The sequence below is a fragment of the Podarcis tiliguerta genome, assembly GCF_965153285.1.
Source record: "Podarcis tiliguerta genome assembly, chromosome: 11".
NCBI classification, from domain to species: Eukaryota; Metazoa; Chordata; class Lepidosauria; order Squamata; family Lacertidae; genus Podarcis; species Podarcis tiliguerta.
In genome coordinates, this window is record NC_139544.1 from 60,789,144 (window position 1) to 60,804,192 (window position 15,049).

The 15,049-nt window shown below is 45.7% G+C and overlaps 2 protein-coding genes across 3 annotated transcripts in view; one reads left to right on the forward strand and one right to left on the reverse strand.

Moving 5' to 3' along the window:
• The window catches only part of FAM219A (family with sequence similarity 219 member A), a 71,392-nt gene extending 61,551 nt beyond the window's left edge, over nt 1-9,841 (reverse strand). The window contains exon 1 of one of the 2 annotated variants that reach the window (XM_083403238.1): nt 9,500-9,841. In XM_083403238.1, the coding sequence (XP_083259364.1) occupies nt 9,500-9,559 (60 nt within the window). In that variant the 5' untranslated portion in view covers nt 9,560-9,841. The remainder of the gene's footprint in view (nt 1-9,499) is intronic. The other variant, XM_083403237.1, reaches the window with a different exon arrangement.
• Nucleotides 9,842-10,114: 273 nt separating this feature from the next.
• DNAI1 (dynein axonemal intermediate chain 1) overlaps nt 10,115-15,049 on the forward strand; it is a 147,028-nt gene continuing 142,093 nt past the window's right edge. The window contains exon 1 of the mRNA XM_083402835.1: nt 10,115-10,343. Coding sequence (XP_083258961.1) covers nt 10,311-10,343 — 33 coding nt within the window. The 5' untranslated portion in view covers nt 10,115-10,310. The remainder of the gene's footprint in view (nt 10,344-15,049) is intronic.

Below are 15,049 nucleotides of genomic sequence, written 5' to 3' on the forward strand. Positions count from 1 at the left end.
GGTAATGAATTACAACAACAATAGTAATTACTACAAATCACTACAGGAGATGGCATTGTGGGGATAGTTGCGTTTGACATGAGCTACCCTAAGCTAAATGCTGATGTCTGAAGTTGAGCAAGTGGCAAATATATACAGTGGTGCCCCGCAAGACGAATGCCTCGCAAGACGGAAAACCCGCTAGACGAAAGGGTTTTCCATTTTGGAGGTACTTCGCAGGACGAATTTCTCTATGGGCTTGCTTTGCAAGATGAAAATGTCTTGCGATTCCTGGGTTTTTTCCCCCACTCCCCACCCCCTTTTTCTAAGGCACTAAGCTGCTAATAGCCTTTTAGCAGCTAATCCGCTAATCCCTTAAGCCTTTAATAGCCGCTAATAGCGCTAATCCGCTAATGGGCTTGCTTCGCAAGACGAAAAAAACGCAAGACGAAGAGACTCACGGAACGGATTCTTTTCGTCTTGCGAGGCACCACTGTACAGTGGATGCTTGGGTTGCGAATGTGATCTGTGCACTCTAGGATGAACGTTTGTAACCCACAGCAGTGCGTCTGTGCATGCACGGGTTCCGATTCAGCGCTTCTGCGCATGCGCAACTGCTGAAACCCGGAAGTAACCCGTTCTGGTACTTACGGGTTTCGGCAGGTGCGTAACCCGAAAAAACACAACCTGAAGTGGCTGTAACCCGAGATATGACTGAACATGGTACACAAGAGGATAAAACAAGCAATAGTGAGAAACAGAAATACACAAGCTGACTGGAGAAGTATCTGAATATTCATGGAAATAGGAGAAAGCCAAAATAAGAGAATCAATGTTGCGTAGAAGAGAGAATGGATCCAGAAGAGCTGGGTTCAAAGCAGACCACCATTATGACACTCACAAGTTGGCCTTGGGCCAGTCTCTGTGACTCAGTCTAAGCTACCCTCTAATGAGGGCAATGTGCTGGTACATGTTCAACACCTTGAGCTCCCTGGAGGAAGGGTGGGATAAAAAACTGTGACACTCAACTATTTACTTCAGCATATCCTACAGTACTCTGGGGGGAAGGCTCCTCTTAGTCTTGCAACTGTAGATCAATGTGTGCATTCAAGCTCAAAAAAGTGGCTTTGCTTCCCACTAACCTCACATATTTGTTTAAACACACCATCCTAAGTTGTTCAGTTCTCACATTCAAGACACATCTACATGGAAGGAAAGTCCCATTGATTTCTGCTTATGATCACTGCCCATACAGGCAAGCAAAAGTACATTACAGTCTACTTCAATAGAAGAAGCTTCTACCAATGAAGCCCAGAAGCACTGGTCCACTGCCAAGAGCATTGGCTGGTAACATATTACTGCAGCCAGGATCAAAGGAGGTTTTTTAGTGCTTACAGCAATATCAGAAAAGGGGGAAAGCACAATCAGCAAGCAGCCCTATTGTTCTGGTCACCGACAATACAGTACTTCAGATCTGAGTAGGTTAAACTGACCTGGGGAATAAATCAAAAAGCAGTTTCTTAGCAAGAGCACACAAAGCCCAATTTAAGCAAGCATAAGCACATAACTAGTTTTACAAAAGCAGCACACTGGCAGCTATACCTTCTGCATATGGATTTAGGACAGGAGTGGGCAACGCGTCCTTCAAGCAGGTTTTGTTTAGCTCAAGGAGTCATATTAATCCCACCTTTTTACTCTCAAGCATGTGCTTTAAGTCTTTGTAGCTATGCTGGCCCCAGAGGGCAAGAAAACAGAGAAGGTATATGCTGGAAGTGAGCTTTTGAGTTAAATACTCATTGATGCATTGGTGTTTAGATAAACACAGTCTAGGAAAGGAAATGCACTCATGAGTTGGAGTGGCTTCCCCAGATAATTCTGGTTTTAGCAATTTGGCTGTCAGAGGTAAAGCCACCACTAGCAAGGACCGGGGATGAAAACAGAGTAACTTCACCCATATAGATCTCAAAAATAATGTCTTGCTGAGAATCTTACTCTCTACATCCAAGCGAGCCCAACTCAAACGGTATTTCACTCCAAGCAACAAACAGAACTGGGATGTTTCTCATCTTAATTCAGATTGTAAGAGGAGCTTACAGTCTGAATTACTTCCCCAGCTGTTTCGTACTTGTTTGGCTTACCAAAGACTATGAGTAGAGAATACTCATTTGAAACCAGCTGAGTCACAGAAGAATCTTTGGAGGGAGCACAGTGCTCTTCTGCGTTCTACAGACTGGATGAGTCCACACCCTGCATGGACTCACCTACACTGTCAGCAGCCAAGTTCATGGATGGCATCCTAAAACTGAATCGTTTCTCAGCATGAGGCAAGACAAAAAAAGGAAAGCTAGAAGAATATGCAACAAAGGTTGGTTGCCTACTGCATATCTAGGAGGAGTATTCTATGTTCCAGTAGTCCCTGATCTCATATTGAATGGAATTACTCTGTGAGATTTGCGCCAGAGGTGTTGCTTTTCCACCTGAGCATATATGGCCTCCTGAAAGCTACAATCCTTTTATTTATTCTTGAACTTCTAACTACCTGCATGTGTAACCTCGGTTGAGTCCTAAGTAGTTATTTCAGCTACTCACTCAAATAATTAGAAGGGTAGGACCTGCTCGGAAATGGAGCAGTCTTTCAAGTCTTGCTTTACTGCAGAAGAAAGTTACTGAAGAAAAAAAAGTAAGAGTTAAGTCTTCAATTCTTCAAAGTAATTGTCCAACCAGGTCTTCTATTCTTCCAGTAACTGTCCAACCAGGTTACTAGATGGAGTAAGGTATCATGTGATACCACAGCTATTTACAGATAGAGAATCAATTAGCTTAACTGTCAGGTGGCTGGAGAGTTTAGGCTAGAAATGCTTCAGGTGAGTTTTTAAGCACAACTACAAAGGTTCACTCAGCTCTCAGTTCACACATCTGTAATTGCATTATCAAGCTACACAGGCCAGCCCAAACTAAGGTGAATTTACATTTAAGAAACCTCAGGCAGAAATCCTGGAGTTCAAAAGTGTTGCAGTTTACCTCTCCAATGACTGCTGTCTGAACTCCAAAAATAAGCACTTATCAGGAAAAACACACACGAGGATTAATCATAGATTTCATGGAGTAGGGAAGCAAGGATCAGATGCTCTTAAGATATGGAAAACTAAATAGTCTGTTCCAAACATGATCAGCTGTAAGTGACCTCCTTTTCACAAACTCTGGTAGAGAATTTCCCCATGTTCACCAAATTGCTATACAGGGAGAGGAAAGAAGAGACTGGATTTTAAAGGTACCCATGGCAGCCAAGCAACTGGGTGTTTCTTCAACATTGACAGCTACTGTATATACCACTCTCACAGATGCATGGAAGCAAATCCACATCTATTGGTAAAACATCTACTGATTACGGTTTTGCATCTCTTACTGTTGATTAAAGCAATTCTGTAGGCAATCATTCAGTGCCTGCTTTATTTATTTTATATTAAGCTACACATTTATTCTTGTACACCCTTTTTAGAAAAGGTAACAGAAATGTAATAAATACTGTATATTAAGCCATCCTATAAATCAGTCTTGGAACAATATAAAGGGTAAGGAACCACTTGAACCTATAATCTAGCTCTTCCTCCCTTTGAAGCATTAAAATACCAACTCCTGGCTTTCTCCTCTGTCCCGACAAAACAATCTTTTGTCTACTGAATGAAGCTAACCGGCACTGCTAAAACAGTGGAGGTGACCAAAAAGCTAATAATGTATTCATGATTTATATTAATTTTTACTGCTGATATGAGTAAATCCCGTGTTAGATTTATCCTATTCCATTATACCAACCTTTAAAAAGGAATTGCTTTACAATGGATCATAATCAATGAATACTTATTCAGGTCAAGATAAGACAGATTCCCAAATAATTAATTGGCTTGCTGCTCATAGATACTGAACTTGCAAATCATAATTTAGTTAACTTAAAAATGGAGAACAGTTAAGTCTAATACCTATGTGGAATCTTAAAAAAAGTATACAATATTATCTAGCTGTATCAAAATGTTTTCTGAACAAATATGCCAACAGGAGATAATGTCATGTGTAACGAACACTCTTCCATCTCCTAAGACTACCTGAATAGCAGCATGCTATAGTTTCTACATCTAAAGCAAAAAGAACAGTAGCACTTGGCAGCTTTTCCTTGGTTTTCCAGTAAGGCTGAAATTTAGGCACTATATTCATGTGCAAACAGCCTCTTCTCCATAGTTACACTTTTACACAGTTCTTAATACCTCTAGTGGACTTTGCTTACTACAACAGTTAGAGGTACTGGCCCACACCCTTTACGTCCAAGCTTAAATATACAGAAAACACAGTGGAAGCAACACAGAGGGGAAAACCTCACATACCAGCAGCCTAACTCTTTGCGTGCTTACGCAGGAATCCCACTGAAGGCAATTAGTCTTCCTTTCCAAGGAAGGATTGCCACCACCTGCCACTTCACTTGCAAGAGCACTTGTGCCTTGATTAAGAGGTGATCTTTCTCCTCCATCTTCTGGGAGGAGGAGGGGGGAGAGAGAGAGAAGAGCAAAGATGCTGAAGTGTTCTGCATGGAGGGGACCAGAGAAGAGAACAAGCAATTAAGGCTTGTTACCTAAACAAGCAAGCACTATGGAGTGTGCTCCCAACAAAAGAGCAGACCTGATGCAAGCACAATACCTTTCCTTCTACGGGTCCCCCATATGAGAAGGCAGACTCACAGAAAAATCAAGAGCAGCCTCTACCAACCTGCATTCTTCCCTCAGGACACCCCCAGTCCTTGGGGACCATGACTTCTGCCAGCTCCTGCTTACAAAACTGGTAAGTTCTGGAGGTTGCCCTTTTCCCCTTAAAGTCCTGTTTGCTATAAGAGAAAATATGCACACTCACACTTTTCTGCACACAAAACACTGTATCGATGAAAAGAGGTATTTATTGACATGAAGACATTAAGGAAAGCTAAGACAGGCAACAGTGATTATATCTCATGCTTTATGAGCCACAACTAAGAGCTTCAGTTTTATCTGCTATTTGCACAAATATCTAAAATTCATTTCTGCCTGTACTCCAAATTTCCAAGGACCGCAGATGAGAGCACGCAAGATGTTGTACACATTAGAGGTTCTTATCCAGGGGCTGAAAAGCCATTTTCCAATAGCCAGAGTGAAAATGTAAGACAAAGTTCATGGAATATCAAGAGAAACTGACCACAAAGGCAGACAGCAGATTGAATACATAACATGCTTCGCTGAATAGTTTGTGAATTTTGCAGCTACGGAATAGACCCTCTGCAAAAATCATGGCATAGTTTCTCTTAAGAAGTTTTATATTCTTGTAGCAGCAAAAATTCAAAATATGATAGTTATATTTGCTAAAGAAGCAAAATAAAGCAAACCCCAACAATGATTCCAAGGCAGGTACCAGTGTTTCTATGGGCTGCACAACACCTTATATTCTTTGACATCTCCATTGTCACTTTATTCTCTCCTTTTTTTAAAGTTAAAGTGCAGAATTCAACCAAGCACTAGGGAGATTGTTCCATCACTGTTAGAGAAATGCTATCAGAACAATCTCCCCTTTCCTGCTGCTGTACAATGTTCTGACCTTCCAGTGCAGTTTTGCAGGAGACATGGGGTTGGAGAGGGGGTGAAACCCTATTGTGCTAGCACGAGTCCTTGCATTGGCTTCCACTAACAGAACAGGTTAGTTGAATTCAGCCAAATATGTCTACTCCACTTTTCTTTATAAATAGATTCAAAGAACCTTACAAAAACATTCAAAGTAATTACAATCAGATCTTTTTTTAAAAAATATATATGATAGAATAAGGGCAGGTTAACACAACTTTTAAAGCAGGAAGATAAAAGCATCAAAGCACATTAAAACATGAACAAAATAAAAGAAAAAAGATTTAAGCAGCAAGCCTGAAGCTGAAAAGTGGAAGTGGGAAACTGCAGGACTGGCAGCTGAATGAGGCCATCCAGGCCTCTCTGTCTGCTCCTGGAAACACTCTCCAGACGATGCCCCTTCTCAACATCCCTGCTTCACACAATCCTTGGGTATTTTTGCCTGGCTGGAATGTGCCTTTAAACCTCATTAATGACTGGAATAAAAAAAGGAGTATAGAAAGAAACCAGCTTACTGCCCCAAGGTAAAATTTACCTGTGCTGCTCTTCCCACTTTGCCTCTGGCCCTGCCCACCCCCCATGTGGCCCCCAGAACATTGACCAGTAGGGAATGTGGCTCTCAAGCTGAAAAGGGTTCCCCACTCCTGCTTAGAACAGAGAGAGCCAGACACATTTCTCTAAGGAAAGAGTTGCATAACCTGGATACTAGAGTAGAAAAAAGATTCATCCCATGTCCCAACCAACCATACCTCTCAAAGTGGTGCAATGTATAGCAAGGCCTCTGATGTTGAAGCAGTAAGCTGGTTATCCCCTCAAATAATGCCAACTGAATAATTCAAGCATTTTCATAATGCAATCTCAAACTAAAATTCATGTTTAAGCAACACTTTTGCCACTATTTTCAAGAACAAGTAGATTTTTGCAAGGATGAGGAACTGCATATGGTTAACTGAGAAGGGGGAAATACAGCTTAGACACAATGCTTCAGGGCGTTCAAATTTGTAAGGCTCCAGTTAATGGGACATTTTGCTGAACTGTTACTGCACCACTCAGTTCACAATCATGAGTCTTCAAGATCAGAGAGTGAAACATACCCTGATGCTTTAAGTATTTTAACTCCCAAGACATTACAGACCACCTTTACGTGTTATGGTGATACCAGGTACTGTATGGGAAGTTAAACATCTGAGCAAAGCATGAGCCTGCCAGAATAACCAATTAAAGGATTCCTCTACAATTAAAGGCTGGTCAGTAAACAGACAAATAATTAAAACTACTAGAAGAACTTCATAAGACTAATGGAGGCCAAAAGAAGTCAAATCTCCATTTAGCATTTAACATTGCAGAAGAAAACAACACAGTATAACAGAAAAGGGGAAGAAAGTTACATCCAAACAGGAGCACAGAAGGCTTGCCAATGAAGACACATGTTCAGACTAATGATTACTGATGAGAAAGCAGGAGACACTCCCTCTGATTCCCTAAAATTCAAATGACTACTATGAGCTGTGTTTTAAACTACAATATAGGAAATCCAAACCCAATAGGTCCTTAGCTTCTCTCTCTGTATCAAATTAGTGTTTACAAACTATCTGAGAGATGACAAAAAGCCCTTGATTGGAAAATGGGATAGAATCTCTTACTAATGATGTATGTACATGCAGAAAGAGAAAGTGAGTGTGGAGGATGGAACAAAATGGTTGGAAGTACTGCAGGTGCCCGGAAGCTGCAGCACACGGCCTTGTAGTAATTTAAAATATAATGTAAACAATGTGAATGGCTTGGGTTTAGGAAGCATATACAAATCAGTAGGAATCAGAAACATGCGTGTGTCAGGGAGTGTGTGAAGCAAGAAGACTGGTAATCACTATACGGAGCAGTCAGTGAGAAAGGAGAAGGAATGCAAAGAAACCAATTTTCACCTTCTGTAAAATGAACTCCATGACACGGTGACATTTTATCACCCACACAATAAGGGAGTCAACCCCTGATTGGGAGGTGCACAGAAGTTGGTCTACATATGGAATCTTTGGGCGGGAGGCAGCATCTCTGAAAACTGTTTGCCTAAGCCTCTTTCAGAACCATTTCGAGGGACAGCAACCTACCACACAGCCCTACGCTTCTAATTTAACCCATCACATCTCGCAAGGAACCCAGGCTTCAAACAGCAACCTTTCCCTCCTAGTCCAACTCTGGTCATGCAGCGAGGCTATTCTCTTAAAAGCAAAAATGACTAGTAGTGATTCTCGGCATGCAAAGATTCTGAACACAGATTTGAGCACGAAGGTACAGTCAAATGGTAACAAATCTGTTCTTTCTCTTGCTGCCAGTAGATGCTACCGACATGCAATATTTATCCCTCTCCCCTACACACTTACAAAAGGATTACGTCATCAAGCCAGCCAGACATGGACCCAAAACATCCAGTCATGTTCCGGTCCCTTCCGTGCCTACCAGAAGCAAGAGAGGCTTCCCAAAGCCTCTTGATGAAAGGGGCCTGGAGCAACCAGATCCCTAGAGCACGAGATCATCATGTCATACCTAAGAGAACAAGCTAAGGTGGGGGGGGGGGATCCTTCAGGAAAAGGGAGGGTAAGCAAAGCTGCAGAGAAGAAACAGCTGAGCAAACAGAGGGTAAGCAGCTTCCCTGCAACAGAAAGAGTAGTTGATAGCAAAAGGGGCTTCCCACCCCCCTTTCCTTCTACAGAGGGGTTTGAGAAACCTTAGCACAGGTAGATGTTGTTCCTCCTTATGCCAGCACAGCAATGTGCCTTAAAGTGAGACCAGTCTCAAGGACAAGATTTCCTTTGAATCCTGAGAAAAATATCCGTTTTGGATTTCTGCCTCTGTTGATCTTTTAAAAATAAAATTGCCTTGACCCTGACCTTGTGCACCTGAGATGGGCACTGGGCTCTCAGGGCTCCATTGGGATCCTAATATCCACTAGAGTGAGATCTCTAAGCAATGCTTCATAACAGTCTCACGGAAAACCACAAAACACCCCCCCCAAAAAACCACACCCCTGAAGAAAGCTTCTCCAGAGACCCTTGGGACTACAGCTCCTCTTATGCCATACTTCTCACCTGTGCATGTTTTTTTTTGGGGGGGGGGCGGGTTGGTGGGAGCAAAGGCAGGTCAATCACCCCACCATCAAAAACGCAGTGGGGTGTCATCTTCTCAAAACTTCCTTTTGAAGCGTGGGGGGGGGGGAGCCGGAGGAGAGGAGGGGCCACAGAGGAGACCTCAGTTCCAATCCTGGCCAAGTAAAAGCAACGGGGAAAGGATGTTTCTCCACCAAAAGGTGCGCGGTGTCCAAGGCAGGAAGAGGAAGAATACACCTTGTGACTATTGGGGGGGGGGGTTTGCTGCGTGCGGCTGGAGAAACAGCCCCCCCCCCCCCAAACGATCTCCTTCCCTCCCGCCCATTTCCCCTGATCACTTTCTCCTCCTCCCCCCCCCCCAGCCGTGTCCTTTGCGAAGGAGGCCTGGAAGGGCGTCTCCCCTCCATCCATCCATCCACCCCCCCCCAGCCAAGGCCGGGGCCGAGCCTGCCGCAGAGGTGCGGCCGCGCAACCCCGAGACCCCTTAAGGGTGGGGGGTGAGGAGCCCCTTCCTCCCACCGGGGGGGGGGAGCTTAAAGGGCTTCTCGCACCCTATTCCCCCCCCCCCAAATATTTCTCATATTGAACCGCCCTGAGTCCTGCGGGGGTGTAGGAATAATGTTATTAATAATAATGGGGAAGGAAAGAGCAGCAGGTGCGTGTGGTCATGTCGTCCCCCCCTCAGAGAGAAGATGCTGAGGGGGGGGGGGTGGAAAGAGGCGACTTAGCCCCCCTCCCCCCCATTATTCTCCTGAGGGGAGGCACCTCCGCCGCTCCCGGACTCACCAGCGGCTGCATCTCGGCTCTCACGGCGGGCACTTGGAAGCGGTCGATCTCCTCCATCATGGTGCCGGCGGGAGAGGGAGCCGGGCCGGGAAGGCCGAGCGGGCGGAGGGCGGGCGAGAACCGGCAGCTGGAAGAGGACGAGGAGGATGAGGAGGGAGAGGAGGAGGCCCGGCCGCCGCCTCAGTGTCGCTGGGGCTCGCCCTCCGCCACTGCCGCCGCCGCCGCTGCCTGCCTCATCCCCTCAGAGATGCTCCTGGCGAGGAAGGAGAAGGAGACGCGCCGCCGCCGCCTCAGAAAAACCCTCCACCGCCGGCCGCGGTGACTCCGCCCTCTCAGTGCGCACGCGCGAACTCGGGTGGGAGGGGGGAAGCGCCGCTCCGCTCCCTGGAGGCTCTCCGGCAGCCTCGTCACTCGCCCCGCCCACCAAATCTGCATATTCATCAGAGGGGCGGGGTTGCGTGACGAGGCGGTGCTCGCTCTCCCTCGGGCTGGACTCCGCCCTCCTCAGGAGTCCTTCTCTCCGCCCATTGGCTCTTTGACCTTCCAACTCGGGGACGGAGGGAGACGGACGGTGGAGGCGGCCAATCTCAGGCGGGCGCGCCTTCTCGCCAATCTCTGTGGGCGAAAGGAGCGGCGGCGGCGGCGATGGAAACCACTTCCGTTTGGTTGCCATGGATGCCCAGATCAACTTCCGGCAGCTGGCCGACGAAAGCCGGGCGTGAGAAGAAAGAGAGGAGGATTTGAAATAGTGAAGGAAGAGAGTCGGGCGACCACCGCCGGCCATTGACGCGGAGGGAGGAGAGCCGCAGATATGCCCCCGAAAGAGCCTTTCAAGCGCAGGCAGGTCAGAAAAGGGAAGGAGGGAGGGAAGGAGGGGGGTCGGGCGTGACGTCACCAGGTGCACTTGCCCCCCCCCGTGATGGTTGTTGTTGTTGTTGTTGTTGTTGACATACTCTCCAATGAAAATAGGGATGTCCCATTCCAGAATGATAATTTTACCTTGGGCAGCTTCCAACATATTTAAAAACATAATTAAACATTATTATATTTAATAATAATAGTATTAAATATAAGAATATGAATAAGAATAATATTTATTTATACCCCACCATCCTCAGCCAAGGCCGGGCTCAGGGCGGCTAACAAGCAATAATAAAAACAAATTGAATGAATACAACTCAAAAACAAAATTAAAATACAACATTAAAATATTGAAACCTCATCGCAGGAGGAGAAAGGAGAAGAAAAAAGAAAGAGGGGGAGGGAATCAAATTGGCTCCAAGCCAAAGGCCAGGCAGAACAACTCTGTCTTACAGGTCCTGCGGAAAGAAATCAGATCCTGCAGGGCCCTGGTCTCATGAGGCAGAGCGTTCCACCAGGCTGGGGCCAGAGTTGAAAAGGCCCTGGCTCTGGTTGAAGCTAATCGAACTTCCTTAAGGGACACGGGTGGCGCTGTGGGTTAAATCATAGAGCCTAGGACTTGCCGATTAGAAGGTCGGCGGTTCGAATCCCCGTGACGGGGTGAGCTCCCATTGTTCGGTCCCTGCTCCTGCCAACCTAGCAGTTCAAAAGCACGTCAAGGTTCAAGTAGATCAATAGGTACCGCTCCGGTGGGAAGGTAAACGGCGTTTCCGTGCGCTGCTCTGGTTCGCCCCAGAAGCAGCTTAGTCATGCTGGCCACACGACCCGGAAGCTGTACGCCGGCTCTAAGGCTTACAGGGTCATTTGCAATATAAAAATGCAAAAAATACATACCATAATGACAAAAAAAAAATACCCCCCCCCCCCCAGTTTAAAAGGCCATAGATTGCTTAGTTAGCTAAAGCCTGGGAGAAGAGGAATGTTTTTTGCCTGGCACCTAAAGATATGTAATGAAGGTGCTTGGCAAGCCTCTTTGGGGAGAGCATCATGCAAGCAGGGAGCCACCACAGAAAAGGCCCATTCTTGTTTCGTGCCCTCTGGACTTCTCATGGGATGAGGTAACTGTTGGGTGGATTTGTCACTGGTTTCTCATCATCCTGGGGAAAAGTTACAACAGAGGTGCTTCAGGGTTCTGTCCTGGGCCTGTTGTTGTTCAATGTATAAAAAGACTTTGATGAAGAAATTGAGGGGATGTGTATCCAATATACAGATGATACCAAGCTGGGGGTGGGAGTAGCTAATGCTGCAGAAGACAGCAACTGGATTCAAGATGACTTTAACAGATTGGAGAACTGGGCCCAAACTAACAAAATAAATTTCAATAGGGACAAATGTCTGCACTTAGGCACTTAGGCAGGAAAAACCAGTGGCACAATTATAGAATGGGGAACACCTGGCTTGACAGTGGTATGAGTTTCCTTGAGAAAAATCACATTTTGTGAGTCAGCACAACAACTGCACCACTTACTGACTACTAATATTTTGCCAGCTGATAAAAGGTCACAGATATGGTGATTTGCCTCCTACAGCACTTAAGATTCCCACATGCATCCTTTCCACCTTTCCCCTCAAGGATACGGGTGAGATGAACATCAGCAGCACCCCCATCCTGTGTTGTTCCTCATCCCCTCATGAAGGGGACAGCCCATGGCCAGGGTGGCCTCTTAAAGGGGAGGGGTGTCATTAAAAAAGGGACAAAAATTTATGCTGATCTGCATAAAATGTGCACGTATTTCAATTTATAAGCATTTGTTATTTATTTATTCGTTGCACTTACAGTCATACTTCGGGTTGAAGTAGCTTCAGGATGAGTATTTTTGGGTTACGCTCCATGGCGACCCGGATGTAACGGAGTGCGTTACTTTCGTGTTTCGCTGCTCGCACATGCGCAGATGGTCAAAATGGCAACACGCGCATGTGCGGAAGCTGTGAATGGTGACCCGCGCAGACACACGGACGTGGGTTGCGTTCGCTTCAGGATGCGAATGGGGCTCCGGAACGGATCCCGTTCACATCCAGAGGTACCACTGTATATCTCACCTTTTCCTCCAAGAAGCTCAAAGTGTCGTGTAGTTCTCCCTCTTCTTCACTTAAACCCCAAAACAGCAACCCTGTGAGGTAGGTTAGTCTGAGAGAAGCAGATGCTATACCTCAATGCCACCCAGAGAGCTTCATGGATTTGAGCCCTAGTCTCGCCCAAGTCTTAGTTTGGCAGTCTAATCACTATGCTGCACTGGCTAACTATAGAGAGATACATTTAGACGTAACTAAATTTAGATGGAGCTGCAACCCACCTCACCCTAGTGACCTGTGTGTATGCTCCCCCTGCTCCCCAGGTGATTTGATTTAATTTAATATTTGTATTCCGTTTTTCCAACAACGAAAATATTTTGTCTCTTGAGTGTTGGATTAGCATAGATGTACTTCACTTTCAGTTTTATTCACTAGTTGCAGGTGTGGAGGGGTGTTTGTGTGTGCATGCGCACACGCGCAACGACCTTGTAATGTTCTCTATCATTATAAAGCACAACAGTTCTCTATTATCAATTGCCTTGCATCTGGGTTTGCGGTGGCCCCAAGGTAGACTCCGATTTGGACAACTCACAGGTCACCCCACTCCAAAGAGGGAAGGCCTCAACATCTCCTCTACTATGCCTTCCTGGTCTGGGGATGACTGCCTTATACCTTCTGTTGCTTCAAAGTCACGTAGGAGTATGTGACTCCAGAATCAGCTACAGGCCCTTTAAGGGTTGCAGACAGCTCTTCCAGGGGGCAGAGCCATCAGAATGGGGCAGCTTCTGGCTGGTCTTTTGCTGAGAACAACTGTAGCTCAGTCTGTAAGGCACACATGGAGCTGACCAGGGTCCTTAATTGGCAGATCAGAATCCTGGACAGCTCCGAGGAGACCCTGCAAGCTGAGATATGGAATGCTGTACAGTACATATTTCTCAAAGGACTTGCAACATCCAAAGAAAACATTTGGTTTTCTCTTGCTCTAATGTACTGGATTGCCTGGCAGTCCTTTTATGTCTGCCCCAGCAAAACTGAAGGCAAGAAGAATTTCTGGAATGACCTCAAATACATTCAACTGCTCTAATGGTTCATCTGCCAAAAGTCACATTTGCTTGAACATACCGTAAAGGATCAATTTAGATCAGTTTGTTGATGCTGCACATTGTCAAATAATGGTGCTTTTCAAACAACCCTGGGTGATTGGTTTTGGGATCATGAAAACTAATGACTCGGGCAAACTTTGATTCAATGGTGTATGAATCATATCTGTGAAACATAAGGCAAAGTGTTGCAAGGAAGTTTTGCAGAAAATGTGAGCAGTCTCCCAAGACTATAGTCATAACCCAGCAGGTGGTTACAGAGATGCTTGCTATTTATAGAGGTTTATAAAACTATCTTCCAAAAGTTCAATGGCAGCTCTGTGTGTCTCAGGCAGCAGATTTAAGCACACTGGTGAATAGGGGTGATTTAGCTGCTCTGCTAGTAGCCGCTGCAGGGAACACTAAGAACTGCATTTCTTCTGCTTGTTATAGTAGCCTTTCACTGGTATGTGTAGGCTTGCTGAAATTTAAAACAGGATTAGGAAATGGGCTACCTGCCGGGTTTAAGTACACATCAGCCTTTGCTTTTTCCAAAGACACAGCAATAAGGGCAGAAAGATAAAGTGCTGTTACCGGGCAGGATGAGTCTAAGGTTGAATCTGCATTCCCTACTGCCACCATTGCTCTGACAGAACATGAGGTGGGATGAAGAGATTGCAAGTTGCAATACCCAGTTCTGAAATGGTGTGGAATGGAAGAACCTGGAGCTGGCACTGCGCCTGACCCATGTGCAGACTGACATAGCAGTGGCAAATGCAACTCTCTTATTTGAAACCAGTGGCTCAGTTACAGACCTGCATGAAGACCATTGATGGTCCCAGGGTGATTTGCAAACATATCACAGTTAAATCAATTTGCATTAAAACCATGAAAATTAAACAGCAAAACAACTCGTGACAAAAAATAAATCAGCAGCTCAGAACAGCAAGGAGGGAAGATACCCCCACACCCAAAGGCCTAACTGAAGAGGTGGCCTTAACATGCAGTGAAGATGCAGAACACACCACAGGGGAGGTCATTCCACAGCCTGGGGCTCACTGGAGAAGAAAAGGCCCATGAAACACTTACATGGAGTTTAAGCTTCTCAGAATTCCCCTCCCCCAGACCCGCTCATCTGGCTGGGCTTCCCTAGCCACTCTGGGTGACTTTCAACAAAATATTAAATACAGTAATGCATCAAACATTAAAAGCTTCCCTAAACAGGGATGCCTTCAGATGTCTTTCAAAGATAAGATAGCTACTTATTTCCTTCACATCTGGTGGGAGGGCGTTCCACAGGGCGGGTGCCACTACCAAGAAGGCCCTCTGCCTGGTTCCCTGTAACTTGGCTTCTAGCAGTGAGGGAACCACCAGAAGGCCCTCGGAGCTGGACCTCAGTGTCCGGGCTGAATGATGGGGGTGGAGACGCTCCTTCAGGTATACTGGGCCGAGGCCATTTAGGACTTGAAAGGTCAGCACCAACACTTTGAATTGTGCTCGGAAACGTACTGGGAGCCAATGTAGGTCTTTCAAGACC